Source organism: Dermacentor silvarum, chromosome 11 (genome assembly GCF_013339745.2).
Source record: "Dermacentor silvarum isolate Dsil-2018 chromosome 11, BIME_Dsil_1.4, whole genome shotgun sequence".
NCBI classification, from domain to species: Eukaryota; Metazoa; Arthropoda; class Arachnida; order Ixodida; family Ixodidae; genus Dermacentor; species Dermacentor silvarum.
In genome coordinates, this window is record NC_051164.1 from 67899626 (window position 1) to 67916420 (window position 16795).

Below are 16795 nucleotides of genomic sequence, written 5' to 3' on the forward strand. Positions count from 1 at the left end.
TTTGAATTGGTGCAAGCTGTCGAGGATGAAGAGCACCGGTTCATCCGATTATGATCAGCAGGATGTGCGCGCGATAGTGCAAAACGCGGCCAAGTACGAAAGGAGTCACGAGACCGCGATCGCCACTGTGACAGAGATGTCGAGAATTTCAGCTTCTGCTCTGCTTTTGTGCAAAATAGCAACAGAGTCGCTCATTCATTCACTAAATAAAAGCGGGTTGAAGTAGTAAGCAGTTCTCAGTTTTCTGGATACCCTCGATAAGCTGGTATAGATTTTCAGCAATGTACTCCGACTGAATTGCGCAAGCTGCATAGTTAGATTTTTAAATTACATGGCCCTTTGCACTATGTGAACTGAGTCTCATATGATATATATAAGATATCTCTCTGTATTCTTTTTTCAAGCAGATTTGCTGTATGTTGCATTTTATTGTAATTGCCGCTGCTGACGTTTGTACAAAGGTAGCTGTGGGCCTTTGTCAAGCTGCCTCTACGAAGAGCAGCTTTTACCTACCTTCCTTCATCAGTGTGATGATGAAAAATAAACATTATTATTATTATTAATTAGACATTCTGTTAATACAGACATTTTTTGGGTCCCGTGAAGTCTGAATTAACGAGGTTTTACTGTATACAGATGTCAAATCATGTGCAAAAAACTGACAAGTGCTTAAATTAAGAGAAAAGCTAGCATGTGGCTTTGAACTTTAACGTTTGATTCAAATTCGAACAGTCCTATCCTGCACACACACATGTCCACCACAACACAGGTCGAGAAACCAGCCACTCACCCCTTCCACGGCCTCACCTCCAGAGTCCCCGTTAGGGCAATCTCTACTCATATGCCTTCCTGGTTGCATTTGAAGCAGGCTGCAACAACAGATTAGTGGGTAAAACACCAGCCAGACCTGTCCGGCTGCCCTCTCCGCTTCTAGTCGCATCTGCACAGTGCCCGCCTTCATATAACTTAGCTGCTTACTGTTAACTTTACTGCAGCACCTGAAGGCACGAACGAAATTAGTCTGCGCATTATACCCAGTACCCATAGAATACTTATTCAAAAACCTCCCTACAATTGTGTGTAGCCTCGATTTAAGTGCTTCAGAAATTGTCGGGTCTGCACCAGTAACGATTTCAAATGCAATAAGTGCCAATCAAATTTGGTCAATAGCGACAGCATTGGACTGCTTCCATCACTAACACGCACACAAACTAGCTCACATTTCAATACCTCCAGTACGAATACACAAACAATAACACTAGGCACTGATACAGCCCGACCAGACGAGATGACAGCACAAGACAGGCCCCATTTTGCTTTTTGCTGTGGCAGAATGCACGCAAATGCAAGCCCAGCAGCCAGCAACAAGGCAGGGATTGAGTAAAAGCCACAAAAGCAGGCTAGGCGACTCATTGCAAACTAAAGATCCAGTGCAAACAAAATAAGGACACGACCAACACCGCCAGAAAAAACAGACCCATCCTTCGGTTTGTACAGGAACCCTAGTTCAGGGATTGGGTGCACAGATTGACCTCGCAGGTGTGCGCCAAGCGGTGCCGTGCAACACACAGGTAGGCAGGCAACTACGACAGCCTCACAACACAGGGGACCACCCACAACAACCAAGCAGCTGCGACAGAGCAGACCAGCCCCCGTAAAGCAAGCAACCACAGCAAGAGGGTTTCTATGTAAGCCCAGGCGGCGTTTACCACTTCACACCTCTGCCACCTGTACGACGGCCATCTGAACGATGTCCTCCGCCGCCGCCTCCTCCACCTGCTCGGTTGTCCCAGCCAGAGCGCACTGTGGTACACGCGAGCACACACCTTGTCAGGCATTTCTGCCCAAGACAGACAAGCCCCCAGTGCAGCAGCCGCAGCACTTGAGATGTTTATGGTTTTACACAATATGACAGTGTCAGCATGCTAAAATTTACTGCAAACACCTTGAAAAGCTTGCGCATTAAACCAACCTACCCTTCAACCACCACTAAAACCCTTGGAAACAATACACCCATATCCATTCCATTGACCACCGCACGGAGTTGTTTCCTTAGCAGTTTTCTTGATGGCTTTCATCCAGCTCTACAGAACAGGTGACAATCTGGACCCCTGTGAGGCAGAACTGCCAGTCACTGCTGCTTTGTGACAAAACTTCACAGCAATTTAGAGCACAGTGTATAATAAAACTACCATAAACCAGTTCTGTATAGCCTGTACTGGCTAACCTTTGCACCTGATGTGCATCAGCTGATTACAGGCTACCCCTGCCTATTCATCCATAACACCACCTACACCCTCAGTTGAGTTACAATGGAACAGAAAGTTGAAAGCACAACTCACTCCAACCAGAATATAAACTGCTCGTGCTTCTGCTTTATCAACCCAAATTATTGCTGTTGCAATTTTCTGTACCATTGTGCGCTACACAGTTCTTGGTGCCCTCGCATGCTTCTTATGGCATCTACGCTTCACACCCACAGACCAGTACTGGCAGAATGGCAAGACGGCAGTCAAATCCCACGATAACGAAATTATCGCTGCAGCTAAATATTTTCGGTTCCCCGTTGAATGCCCATAGGAGTTCAATGCATTTCATAACAAGCAATCCCATATTAACCAACAAACTGCGCAAGTGCACTGGTTGTGCCTCTAAACGGCACAAGCCTGTGGTTCTCTCAAATGGGGGTACGTGTGTGTGGCTACTGCAAGCCTTGAGGCATTCTGGTTGGGGACTGCAGAAATGTTTTTCTTTCTCCATCTTCCTTTCTGTTGCAGTTTTCTACTACGACATGTGCATGTAAGCATGCTTTTTCCACGATTACATACTTGAAAAGCAAATACAGAAACGGGTTGAATGTGGCTGCAGATATGCAACTCTGCTTAAGCGTGACCACACCACGTATTGACAAGCTGGCCCGACTGAATTGACACGGCACCTGTTTCTCGCCACACGTGCTAGGGTGCGTCAGCAGCGTGTGTGGCAAATTGACCGTCTGCTTTGCCAGCCTGCCAAGATGCCTGTAGCAAAAAAGCTGAAATTAGGCTGCAATTATTGCCCGGGTTGAAAGAGGCAAGATGGGAGACTGCCAACAAATTTGGGATTGCCTGCAGCTTGCTGTCTTTGTAGTTAAATGTGCAGTTAAATGTGTCCAGCCATCACTGCACATTGTTTTAAGCATGCCGGCTTCATGTGCTTTTCCAGCAGCACCGGAGAATGATTTGCTGGAATGCGCCACTCGATGACAGTGCTGTCGGCGCAGTGCCGCCATCGCTGACCAATGCATGGGGCAAAATTTTTCCCATGGAAAATGAAGTTCCAGATAGCCACAGTGTCAGTGTTCGTACGAATGAAGACATTGTGCACAATGAGATTACAGACGAGGCCATAAGTCATGTGAGAAAAGCTGGCGCCCAGGACCACCAAGGACAACAGCATCAAGAAAACCCCCGTCTGTTCTGTCTCATATTTGGGCCAACGAAACTCCTGCGAAAGCAAATTTCTTTTTTTTTTTTTGCTTTTCCTGCCGATTTCGTTTTGCAAGTTTCGACTACATATTTTTCATGTTGAATATCCCGGCATAAAAAAAAAAAAAAAAATTTGCCCTGAAAGCCACTGTACACATGCTACATCACTCGGAACAAGACTGCCTTTTTCACTCTTCTAAAGAATCGTGGATATGCAAAGAAATACTTATTCATTTGCACCTAATGCCTCATTTGTACTAATAAACAATGCTTGATAATATGCAATAACCCTCAACAGCTTCCCAACATTACGAACACTAAGATGTGAACATTACTTTATTTCAAGCAAGAGGTATTCGAAAAGTATGAACCCTGCTTCCTCCACGTCACTACACATCAGTAAAATTGACAAAAGATCCCCTAAAAAAAAATGCCGACCCACCTCTGCTTCCGCCACCCCCACCAGAGCGGCCACCGCCACCACTTCCGTAACTTCCTCCGCCGCCAAAGCTGCTAGAGCCGCCACCATAGCTTGAACTGGGCTCCTCCTTCCACCCGCTGCTGGTGTCTTCCTGCCAGGGGTCATCTGCAGCCGGCGTGCTGCAGGCCCCATGTTGTTGTCACCGGCGCCATTGTTGTTCCAGCCGGAGTCAACAGCACCGTTTGTAGCGCCCCAGCCAGCCTCGGCTGGCACACTGTTGGACTGGCCTCCTCCTGTACCCCCCCAGCTGCAAAGAAGAGTAGCATGCCGCCGGTGTGGATCCCGTCACACTGGGTACATCTGCTGGTGCTTATGGCGACCGGACACTTACTTCAATTACCCCCACTGCTAGCAACCTGGCTATAGGAACGCTTTGGCAATGTTATGTTATTAGACCCTCGTTACAAAGTACAGGATGCTTCCGCATCAATCCTCTGGAGCAATAAACCTTGTGCTTGTTATTCCTTGCCTTGTACCGCCGAAGCCTGGCAGTACAAGGCAAGCAAAAGGGAGTTGGCCGTCGAGCTGAAGCTTTAAGCACAAAGGCAGCTTGAGAGAAGCCGAGACTAGAGAGCTTTGTTGTCCAGTTCCGTTATGCAACGCAAGTTACATGCCCTCTAAAAGTGGAATTAAGTAATTTTACAAATTAGTGCATTAATAGCAGAGAGAAATATTTGAAGTGCGGCCAACCCATCCATTTCATTCCCTGAAGCGTGGTCTAGCCTCCACAAGCAAAATTCCTTTTTTTTCCTGCGTTTTCCCATACACGAGCCAGAGGACCGCAGGACGAATACGTCACGGGCCCCACGTATTTTTTCACTCGCGTTTTTCCAGTAACGGTTTAAAGCGCGAGCTGCTGCATTTGTCTCGTTTCACACAGTGGACGATTTTCCACGCTCTGCATGACAATACTTGACTAGCAGTATAAGTCGGCGTCGTAATTATTGAGCACTGAGGCAGGCACGAGACGATGAAAAGCATGATCGAGGCAGGCGCTGGAACGCGGTAAAAGAATTATTTCTCAGCATGTGCAATTGCAGGACGTGGGAACAAGCAGACGAAACCTAAGTACCTCTAATAACTGATGTTGCCTTGAATAATTATCGAAGTCGCGTGTCACCGAATGACGTCCCAGCACTGCTATGTACGTAGGAGCACTAGACATGATTGACGTAGACTCGACGGCTGGAAGCGCAGCGCCCGCGGGGTGAAGGGCAAACGGAGTTTGAAATTTAAGCTCTCTCCTCGGCGTGTAGAGATCTAATACTTTGCAGGCACGATTGTTTAGCGCGCATTGTATGCCCTGCGTGTGTCAGCTCAAAATGGCCAGACCTGGTGAGGGGCCCTTGAAGTGATTCTTATTGGGAGCCACACAATATAGCCAGTTCATCTGTCCCATTGTCGTGTTGAACATTTCCATGGTAGTCGAACATTTCCAGCGTCAGACGTGCTCTGGTTCAAACAACATTTGTTGCAGCATTTGTTTATGCAAGGCTACCCTACCCCAAGCAAGCAAAACATTGCAACCAAGCGGGAACATGCAAAGTGAGCTTGCACATGCTGCGCGCCCATAAATGCATCCCCCTTAGTGAGACTTGAGCATTCCCAACACTTCCGTGAAAGTAATCTGCAAGAGAATGCGCAAGAAGAAAGTGGGCACATGCGGCTCGATCAATCGCGCACACTCACCCCGACGAATCTGTGGTGGGTGCAGTGGTTCCCCAACCGTTAGTTGACTGCCCAGAACCTGTGCGAGGGAAGAGAGCATGCACAATGCAGCTGCAATACACTGCAGCAAGCACCACTGTGCTCACAGGCAAAGCTACAAAATCAAAGCATGGCCCTGGCAAAACTTTGCACAATGAAAAGCCACTGTTTTGTCTACCGTAGAACCACTGTTGTCTACACACGAGTTCACGACACCATTCAGCGGATTCCTCAAAATCGTAACGCAGTCGGTCACCATATGCCCTTTGTTATATGCCTTTACTAGCGATGCACATTACTTTCGTGGCCACAGGATTTGCAAATAGGTCATGTGCTGTACATTCTTAACAGGCTGACACTAAATTGGAGTACTAAAATGCTTTTATGTTAAAACAAGAGGCGGTCCAAGACATGTTAGGCATGTTTTAAACCTCGACTATTCTTCGCTATCCATATCGACTTTCTATAGATAAGAGCTGCTCACTTTAAACTATTGACACCTGAAAGCATGAACACTGCATGCCACGTGTGACCAGACGAATGCTTTTATAGCTTTATCGCTTGCAAACTACCACCACATCACATCTACGCAGCTCTACTTTGCAAAGTGGAGATCTCCCTTCTAACGACCACTAAAATGAAGTGAGTGCATTGCAGTAAAGGGATTCGTTGAAGACTGCTTGCAACACAACTGCGCACCCTGAATTGGCACAATAAAGGCCACAGCATCCACTTACCCGTGCCACACAAGGAAGTCGCAGGAACAACGCAAGAACAGCGCCATTAACATGTTTCGCATAACTGTACGCATTTATTTAATTTGCCTACACCTTTGAAGTGGTTGGTTGACAAGCTAGGTTTATTGGCCACATTTAAACACTCAGCTTGTGCATTCAGCTTTCAGACAAGTACTGTCCGAATTTTTCAAGCTCTAAACACAACCACTATGCTATATATTTAAGATATTGAGGTTTTCATTACCGTATTTACACGATTGTAGGTCGACCCATTTTTAAAAATTTGGCAAACCAATGTTGGGGGGTCGACTTAGAATCGAAATCGAACCGTGTACTGCGAGTAACGGCAAGAGATACGAGGAATCGGGGGCGCTACGGCATGGTTACAACTTTGCACCTACGTTTTTATGGTTACGGTAGAAGCGTAGCGTAATAATTTACTGTATTGCATACATTTTGATTGCACGCACCACGAGTGCACGGCTCTTGTGGGAGCACCGATCATGGAAGAGCCGCCGTTTAGGGGGTATTGGTAGATGGCGGAAGAGCTGTCGTTAGGGGGGTATTGGTAGTTGGCGGAAGAGCCATCGTTTGGGGGTATTAGTAGTTGGTGGAAGAGCTTTGCTTTGAGATAAGATTGATTTCGACGGCCGCGCGCATCTGTCACTTCTGCTGTTAGGCTGAATCGTCGCGCCTGTCGTGAGTGCCAAGAACTTTCGGCGCTCGTTCTCAGCAGCGTTCAAACGGGCTGCTATCCTCCATGTTGAGGAAACTAACTGCGCAGCGGGACGCAAGTCTGGAGTCAGTGAACGTGTGGTGCGGCAGTGGCGGCTTCAGCGCGAGAAAATTTGGCCTCTCTGGCTACTGTGTGTGGGTGGGTCCTCTCTGCGTGGTGGGCTGTACCGCGCGATGTCGTGGTGCGGTCGTTCGAGAAGTGTGGACTCGCTTTTGATGACGACGTGCTGTGGGACCGCAGCAGCTATGACGGCAGCAGTACCAGTGAGGCCAACTCTAGTGACGATGAGTAGTCTTAGCAACCCCTTCAATAAATTTCCCTTGCGTGAAATGCACTCGCGTGGTTTTTCTCCCTCCTCCCCCATTTTTTTTTGAAACGGTAATTGAAGCAGTAGTGCATGCGGCTTTTGGAGAGATCTTACAAATGTTGGCCCTTGCTGAATATTCATTTTGCTATGAACATTCTTGAAAAGTACTGTTCTGCCATTTTCTTGCAATTAAGCAGTGGTGCATTTACTCGATATGATAAAAATGGTGCCGAAATGTATTAGTACTGCCAGTAGGAAACTGTAGCTGTTAAGTACTCATACTTTGCAACTGGCATTTCCAGCAGATTTTTTCTTTTGCACTGCAAGAATATGGCATGAAATGCACTTGCACCTGGGTAACTTCAGTTCCTGCAGAGAGCAGATAATCATGGTCACACAGTATAGCCAGGACTATGTCGTCTCCCATGGTCCCTATGTTACCCACAGCAACCAAATGATTGTACCACTTGTCTGGCCAACCTCCACTGAAAAAGCCACTACAATCTAGCAACAATGCTGTTAGTTGAGTCCTCCAAGCCAATGACTCCCGCTGCACAATTAAAAAATTAAAGCCAACCACACTGTCCTCGTTCCATGCATCCTTGAAACATTGTTAGTTTGCAGACAGGAGTGTGCCACCACCACGCCCACTACGCTTTCCCCAACGTACTTGCACAGCACTACAAATTGGTGCACTCACCCGCCCAACCTTGGCCTAGCATGCCACAACTAGTGTAACACTGTCCAAGCTCATGCTCTTTGCATTTGCGAACTTGCACAAATTGAATGTGCAGATTTCGCAAGTGATGCCACTACTCACCCGGTGTCTTTTCAGCCTGCGCAACACCCGTAGCCGTTCGAACGCCTCGCCCGCGGCCTAGGCTGGAAAAAGCAACAATTGCAACCAGTCAGCGCTATATGACCCAAACCAAAACCAACTCGATCTCGCCACCGGTGTGTGTAGTGCAGCCAGTCTTAAAGCTTCCTGCTAATATTACTGGACAGAACAATGGCACCAATGTCCATTGGAGCTGAAAACATGGCGGTTAGGCCAACATGAGAATGATGGACAGCACAGATTTGCTAAACTTCGTGTGCCACCAGTGCTTCCGTGGACCATTCAGCAATCAGAGCCTGCTGGGCAATGGAGAAGCCCCTTGTAGTTCTCTGTTCTAGTTAAAGAGACACGAAAGGCAAATATTCATTCAAGCTAAAGTGACAGAAGTCATTTAAGGCATCAATATTATCGAGAACAAAGCTTTAGTATTAGAGAAATTAAGGGAAACGTTGGGACACCGGGCGATTTTGGAGATATGTCGATACTCAACCAATGACAATAGACAGTTTTAGCAGAGCAATGCTTACGCTCCGCTAACATTTCACGCACACTACTGGCTGCATCAACTGCGTTGATTCCGCTTGTTTGACAAGCGCATCTTTCTGAGACTCCGGTCACACGTGCTCAGCATGGCTGTAAAACTACAAAGCAACCAGTAGATGCACCCAAACACTCCGCTCGCACGGCTTCGTAGCGGAGCGTGGGCAGCGTTCTTCGTTCCGATGCAAGCATTATGCGCATGCGCATTAGCGTTCCCGCTACCGTTCGGCTGTGCGTAAATTGGTAAGATACGACCGTGAACGCTCTGCTAAAACTGTCGAAGACCATTGTATTGCCCTATAATGCAAAAGAAAATGCTACTTGTCCAGTTCCGTTCGATTCTTGCAATAAAAGGACTTTCAGTATACCGAAGGGTAGAAATTCAGCCTTGTTGGTACAACATACAGCAAGTAAAGCACAAGAAAACCTGAGCAAGAAACAGGAACATACAGAGGGCACACAACACACGTGCTGTGTTATATTGCACATTTGTTGTACCCTCTGCAAGTTTGTTACTTGCACTTCACTGGCATTACCTTGACAACGAAACAGCGGGTGGTCAACAGGATCAGTTTTTGCTCGTACCCACCCTCATGTTTTAGTAGTTTATCATGCAGCACCATGCAGTGCTGCACTTGTTTTGCTGTCTCGCAAGGCTTACACTAGAGAGTCAACCACATGGACGAAACATTCAAGAGACAGCAATACAACAGACAAAAGCACAACATGAAAAAAGCAGCGACCAGCTGTCACTGTCTGAATGAATAGAATCATATACCCGTAAATAAACGTAGAAAGGGCCATAGGCCAACATTTTATCCAGGGGATACTACATGCTGTGGCGATATCTAAAGCCAAAAAACAAGCTTGCACTCGGCCACGCAACACTTGAAACTGCCAGGCTGGGCAGTGTAAGGGCTTACGGCTGAAGCTAGGTTGTAACTCAGCGCGAACGCGAGAAATAGGGGCGGCGTCAGCAGCAGCTCTGCGCGTTGCCTCTGTGCTACAATTCCTCTATCTCGCTCTCAATTTGTCTTTCCCTCTCCTTAACGTCCCATGTCCGGGCAACATGTGCACAGCACGGAGAGGAGGCACACGCCGTTCCACGAGGTGGTTGCTAGGCAATGCAGTGACGTCATAGCTCGGCGAGGTATTGCGGCAGCAGGCGGCACTTTTTACGGTTAGCTAGTCAGATTGAGCGCACACAATCTCAAGATACTTTGCACTTAGTGCGAGACTAGACAAGCAAAGGCTCATTTTACCATTTATTCATTGCTGTCACGAAAGGGATAAAGTAACAAAAGCTCATTCAGATAAAAGTGGGCGCACTGGTTGGCATGTTACGCAATCGCATGGGCGGGCTGCCGCACTAGCTTCTGGGCAACAAGCAATATTTCTGAAAGGAGCAAAAAATGCCATATCCATGCAATGTCTCGGGACGCTCTTAGCTGAATCTAATTCATTATGACCATGCTATCACGTTTTAAGCAAAACAGCAGCACAGGCTGTCTGGCATTGTTTTACACACTGAAAGTAGTAAAGGGCAGTGATGCCATATGCAATGTCACACCTCACTCTTAGCAGGCGATTTAAATTGCGCTAGAGGAATGCAGACCCTTCAGACAATTCTCTGAAGTGTTTTCTTGGCACAACACTTGCACCACAGTGTTTCCGGAATGGCATAACAGTCCACGTTGATGCAATGTATACTTTTCGTGCCGCTTTTGCCATGGGAAGTCCATGGACACGTTAGCTACAGCCTCTTCCCTTCTATTGCAGTTCTGTCGCAGAACATGTTCTCTCGCTCAGGCGCAGTACGTATCTTTGGGTTGATGGGCCATTTCTACATCACGATAGCCGTGTATCATTTCTGGCAATCCACAGCGTGCTTCATGCCACATGCCTCTGCCACACATTACGTGTTATACCTTTACGAAAGGTGGTATATGCTGTCAGTCATTCTGTGCCAGCAAGTGTGCGTTGCTCATGCAAATAAAATGCCAAGACTTTTGCACACCTCAATAGATAACAGAGATGCTGGATTCTCTGCACATAGTGGGCTGCATTACATTTGCACTTGGCCGGTGTACCAGCCCCTGGCCACGCCACTGGTCAGCATTGATACATTAAATGGTTAATACACAGGTATTGCAAAAGGGACAATAATAAGACTAAAATAAAATGGCAATATGAAAATGAAAAGCAAGCAACAAAAGGCAATGCAGAAGCTTGCAGCGCTGCCAGAAACAATTCCGATACCTAACCAATCAACATAGTATTCTTAAGAGGACGAAGTGCACTACGTGTAATTACAAAAGCTAAATTCTTTTATATGCTCACATTCATCGCAGCTTGCCCAGCTTAACACCATGCCCTTTCTTCCCAACAGCCCCATAAAATTAGTATCGCGGCTGCATAGCATGCAAATGCACAAGCCTTAAACATGCATTATGCATTGTACAGCACAGAACTTTATTTGCCAGTCTGCCAAGTAACTTTGTGTCAAGCAAACACGTACACTCTGAAGACACCAATAGTGAAATGGACTGCATGGGTTTGGATTCCAGAGGTAAACATTAGCTAATGCACAGTTATGGCTGTACGCTTACCACTAAATCTGCAAGTCGAGCCAGCTAGAAATCCAGCGAGCAGGCTTTCATAGATTCAGCAGCATGCATTGACAGGCTAGTGGTGCATATTTGTAATAAATGTTAGCACAAAGAGGATGACAAGAACACGCGTTGCAGGATGACAAAGTGCCATGTCCCCTCGTGTCATCCTGTTTGCACAAGGTTTATTATGATAAAGCAGCAACTTGTGTAGTGCAATATGGCGCAATGGCCACAGCACTTACAACCCTGCATAAGTTGCTAGGTTGCACAGACCTAGGCCTGTCCAAAGCAGAAAGCTAATGCATAGGCCGGGGGGGGGTATTCTCTACAATTGCACCTAGTGGACTGTCCACTAGGTGGACTCTTACAGAATTTCTTCAAACACAAACATTCCTAACTTTTTCCCTAATAAAGCTTTTTTTTTTTTAACTTTGCACGCTTCTTTCTCACATTATTGGGTGTGCAACAAACCTCAACAAGTAAAATCGTGCCACAAGTTTTGATATGGATGCCTTTTACACCAAGGCACACCCAATGGAAGCACACATGTTTTCGGTTATTTCATCACTATGCTTCGATAATTCATCTGATCTCAGTAGTTTTGGTTCATTGCACAGATCAAAGCCTCTCCTATATCACTGCCAAAAACTGTTTTTTTAAAGTTAAATTAGAGTTTTTACTGTTGGCGTGAGACCCACATTTAATTAAAATTTTCAAATAATAAAAATATTGCAAAAATAATGCAAACTTTAATAAGGTTCACATGGGCCTAAAAAAGTGTGCTTTATGATGTAGACCAATAATTTGTATTGTTTATCCTTTTTTAAACTTTTTTTTCCCAGCACTTGACCTCATACCTTTACTGCTGAATGAAATTGCCAATTTTGTGATGAAAAGTCATCTGCTGAACAATTAAACTGGCAGAACTGGCAACCAGTCCTGATAGTTTGCACGCAAGCACCAGTGCTGTAATATGCAGTCTAGGAGGCAGAGAAAAGTTCTATTTCAATTTCCGAACAAATTCACTGCCAACACCGCGTGCTGGCAGCTCACACCGACAGCCCATGGTTGAGTGCACCTGGCATTAGCGTTCATACAGGTGCACATTTGCTATCGCTAGAAATGCGACTGTTATTTTTGTGGTACCTTCTGCCAGAATGTCGGCACGTTTTAGTTGCACACTCAAATTGCCACAACACCTCCTGGCCAGCACTGGTTCCCTATTACACAACATGACTAGGTATCTCACCAATGCAATTTGACTCCAAGGTACAGAAAGGTAGGCATACAAAACATAACAGTAAAACACAAAACACCCAACTACTGTCCCTTTGATAACCAGCACTAGCACAGTCCTTTGTTTTGTACCACTGCCCTGCCTTTAAACCGCACCGTGAATCCAAACAGACCCAACCAGCTCAGCTTTCAGTGATTTTAACTACACTAATGTTAGCTACGCTAACGAAAATTTTGAAGCCGAAGAGAAAACCATTCGAAGGCACACACTGCTCGTTTCAGTTGCTCTCTGGCAATTCACACACAAGTAAAATTTCTTGTTTAACACAGATGCTTCATTACTGTAAGCAGGGGGCCTTGTTCTGCAGCGAGTGGACAAATCCACTGCACTGACTGGCGAAATCCTACTATATGTCAGAAATGAATTGTTTCAGAATGAAAGCCCAGCTGTCAGTCAAGTGCTGAGAAAACAAATTTCTGAATTGGTCCATTTCATACATAGCAGGCAATGCCACAAAGGCTTGAGCGACTTGGTTAAAAACGTTGCACAACAACTACGCTGAAATGCAGGGCACAATCCACTTGTGTGGCTTTTGCAGCACTACCTGATAAGCATGAAACCGACCACGGTGCTCCGAAAGAAGCTGCGCAATTGTCACCAGCAGCTTCTCACTTCTGCATTCTTGCCGAGTGTGCAGCATTAATCCTATGGGCACCTAAATCGCAGCACCAGCAACAAGCTCGCACCGATATGCACAATCAGTCGGCTGCATAAAACGACGGCAAAAACTGCCGGAACGCCGATTCAACGCTCACACAGCAACCGAGCCGAACCACTACGTTCGCGGATCGCTGGCGCTACCGTAAGGCCGGTAGCCACTGACCCTTGAAAGGCTATTACGGATGTTTCCTTGAGAAACAGCGGGTTGCGTTGCTTCGAGCACGGCGGTTCCAGTGAGCGCTCCGACTACCCAGTGAACATTTCGGCCTCGCACCTGCCGCTTCGCTGTATTGAGCAGATTCTATCGGCAGAGCTACTGCAATTTGAGATGCCGCACAGCCCGACAACGCTCACCGGGCGTTAGTTTGAATAATGCACGAACACACCCGGCCGGGCGCTGAACAGCGCCGCAAATCTTACCGCGTTTTCCAATCAAACCACCATCGCCGTAGGCGTTTATGCCTGACAAGTCCATTGCGTTCGTGCAACTTTTTACGAATCCACCATTCATCGATTGTGACCGAGCGATTCCGAAACTAAGAGCGCTCGCCTTCTGATAAGACTTGGCCCACGGCGAATGGTGAATGAAACGCTGCCATGCAGGGGAAGAACAGTCGATGCAAAACTGACCACGTCGAAAAAAAACGACAGCAGACACAACTTCCTGTTTTGAGAAAGCGTTGGCAGCAAAACAAAAAGATACGGGAACCGCTACCTCGTTCGCGACTGCGTCCCGAAAAAGTGAGGTTTTTCGGAAAAGTTGACTCACCCAAAGCCGCCAGCCGTATAACCTGTTACATCAGCCATCAAGCCTCCTGTAATAAAATGCATAACATTACGCTTATTAACAAGAAACGGAAGGCGTCCCGTTATGACAGACAGGCAAATGGTTTAACAAGGCAGCTGCGCTTCGACAACAAAGAGCGCAGAAAAAAAAAAAGAAAAAACGCTGCGCATTTCACAACGCTCGACGTAACAAAATACAATTACGCTATTGGGCAGGAACTGGGCGTTACAATGTCAACTCGGATCCGCGATAAGGGTTGCAGAAATGGAGAACAAGCGAACACGAAACACTGAATACCGAACCACGTGTTGCGTTTTTGACAAGTCCGCGGAAAAACAGCTCGCCCCTTCACGTAGCTGACATTAGACCAAAGTGAAAAATAACGTACGCTTTGCGCAGTGCAAAGGTTGTCAATAATGACGCATTTAAGCCGGTACGTTTTACCCTTTATTCAGAAGGCGCTAGAACGAAAGTGAAAGATATCCGTGGTCTTGAGCGCGGCGAAGGCCTAGCGTTTGTGCTGACAGGCCGCAGACGCGTCACCAGCTAGTAAAAAACGACAGCTGCGAACGAAAATTGCTCAAAAACGCAACGGCGAGAGATTCAACACTTCACGACGCGCCACAAATTAGCTGTAAAAAGAATGCGCGGACGCCAAGTCCGACACAACCTCACCGTTGTTGTCAGCCTCCGTGCACTGAAACGATGCGAGCGCGAACGCACTTGCCGCACCACTGGCGGGAGATCACGATCACGTGGTTGTCAGAGTGCGCAACTGTCGCCGCTAGCGGCGCTAGCTACCAGCCTATTAGCCACAAATCATCATCAAGAAAAAGCGCCGAGGGGCGGTCGTGGTTGTGCTCGCTTCTCCAGCAAGGTGCTATCTGGTTCTATCACAGAACATCCATACAAATGGTTCGATGCATAGAGTTTCTCACTAGTCAGAAACTCTATGGTTCGATGTCATTTGCGGCAACTTGCGGCGGGGCAGGCATGGAGGGGGAAAAGGAAAGAACTCCATGGCTGCAGTTCAGATTCGTTCTAAGTCTTGCATAATGTGCGTGTTTGTTAGGTAGGATATCCAAGCAAAATGCTAACGATAAAAACGGTGTGGAGCTATAGTGGCGAAGTATGGTGAAGAATGCCGTAGAGCGTTCGAAGTACGTTGTGTTTATGCCCACGTTTTTTTGGCCATTACTGATTGTTTGACCAAGCAGGACTCGACAAATCTGCACTCGCAGGCTTCAGTACGCTTCTGCGATACAGCGCAGGCGTTCTTTCTTAGCAAGCGTTTCTTGGGTGGTTCTGTCGGACGATCACTTTCGGGATCGAATTCTTCCAACTTTCGCGTGACTAACGCGGGACACATCGACGTTGACATGCGACAGCATTGTTGGGTACTGTGCCAACATGAAGGAAGAAAAATACTTCCTTTCCTTCCTCTATGTGTGCCAAGATAACCGCCCCTGCATCTTCTACTGACGTAACGAGCCAGTGTACTCAGGCTATACCATCTGTAGTTCTGCATGTTTATCTACTCATTTCCGACTAATCGAGAAATAATCGTCCCGCGTAGAGAGAGTGCGTGCAGTGGCGTGTGTAGAATTTTTGTTCCGAGTGGAGGGAGTGGAGGGGGGACTGGGCAGGTTGCATACTAACAGAATTTCGAAAGAGGGGGGAGGGGGGGAGCAGTACACGCTAACTTTTTCAGCGCCTCGCATGTGTACTTACCAAACAGAAGGCTTGAGTGGCGTGATGATGGCCTGCTGCTCGTGAAAGAAATGGCGAAATTAGCAATTCATGTATCACAGTAAAAAAAATGTCACAGTTTCGCCCTAAGGGTGAAGCAATGAATGCGATAGCAACACAGCAATGTCATAGGAAGTAAGCTGAGCGGCTTTGGTAGCAATATGAATTGTAGTAAACATGAGCTGATTAAGTAAGCAGGTGTGCTGCGGCGTAAGTAGACCGACATGAAGAGACTCGATGACCACGAGAAGGCGCGTGTGAAACGGTGGTGTTGATGAGAAGCGCTGCCCGTGGGCAGCGCGTGCGAAGGGACACCTGTAGCGCTGCACTGCCGATCCGGGCAGCATTGCATGTGTAGCGCGCGTTGGAAAATGTGGCCCGACTATTACTAACTGTGGTGTGAGCGCGCACAAACAAACATGAATAGATCACACTGAATGACTGCAGACAACAGACAGTTTTAGTTTAGCGTTAGCGTAATAGCGGGGTTACGGGAAATAGCGTTACCGTTCCGCAAACGAACTTTGCAGAAAGAGAGTTTTAGTATAGCGTGATAGCGTAGTTTACATGCGGGACGCTATTCCATTACGCTTTGAATTTCGCATACATAGGGCACCTAAGATATGTGTGTGGGCGTCCGGAAAGTGCGATAAGCAGCGCAATGGAAGCCAGGAGCGCGTTGTATTTTTACTTCCCATGTCCGTCTATCTGCAACGAAACAGACAAGCAGTACAAGCTGTCTACCATAGCCTCCGAAATTCTCACATCTCAGAGGCCATATGCCGTCGTCGGGCCTATCTCCCGACTATATCGCCAGGTGGCGCTCACATCTCAAAGAAAATTTCTTTCGTTAGGCTTAGGCGCGTTCGAAACGAGA

At 47.0% G+C, this 16795-nt stretch overlaps 3 protein-coding genes across 5 annotated transcripts in view; all 3 read right to left on the bottom strand.

The window, feature by feature from the left end:
- Positions 1-753, bottom strand: part of LOC119432645 (uncharacterized) — a 4830-nt gene extending 4077 nt beyond the window's left edge. The window contains exon 1 of the mRNA XM_049658342.1: positions 750-753. Within this exon, the coding sequence (XP_049514299.1) occupies positions 750-753 (4 nt within the window). The remainder of the gene's footprint in view (positions 1-749) is intronic.
- LOC119433535 (probable ATP-dependent RNA helicase vasa-like) overlaps positions 1-15920 on the bottom strand; it is a 59885-nt gene extending 43965 nt beyond the window's left edge. The window contains exon 1 of one of the 2 annotated variants that reach the window (XM_049659122.1): positions 15901-15920. The gene's annotated coding sequence lies outside the window, so the exon portion shown is untranslated. Of the gene's footprint in view, positions 1-14869; positions 14917-15900 lie in introns of those variants that run through there. The other variant, XM_037700784.2, reaches the window with a different exon arrangement.
- LOC119432646 (uncharacterized) lies at positions 821-14936 on the bottom strand. 2 transcript variants are annotated; one of them, XM_037699803.2, is made up of 7 exons: positions 14845-14936; positions 14152-14197; positions 8256-8317; positions 5638-5695; positions 3910-4195; positions 1720-1803; positions 824-869 (listed from the first exon to the last, which is right to left on the bottom strand). In XM_037699803.2, the coding sequence occupies exons 2-7, from the start codon at positions 14187-14189 to the stop codon at positions 834-836; spliced, it is 564 nt and encodes a 187-aa protein (XP_037555731.1). In that variant the 5' UTR covers positions 14190-14197; positions 14845-14936; the 3' UTR covers positions 824-833. The 2 variants fall into 2 exon arrangements, with proteins under 2 accessions (XP_049515080.1, XP_037555731.1); XM_049659123.1 differs by lacking the exon at positions 1720-1803 and having other exon boundaries at positions 821-869.
- Positions 15921-16795: the final 875 nt, after the last annotated feature.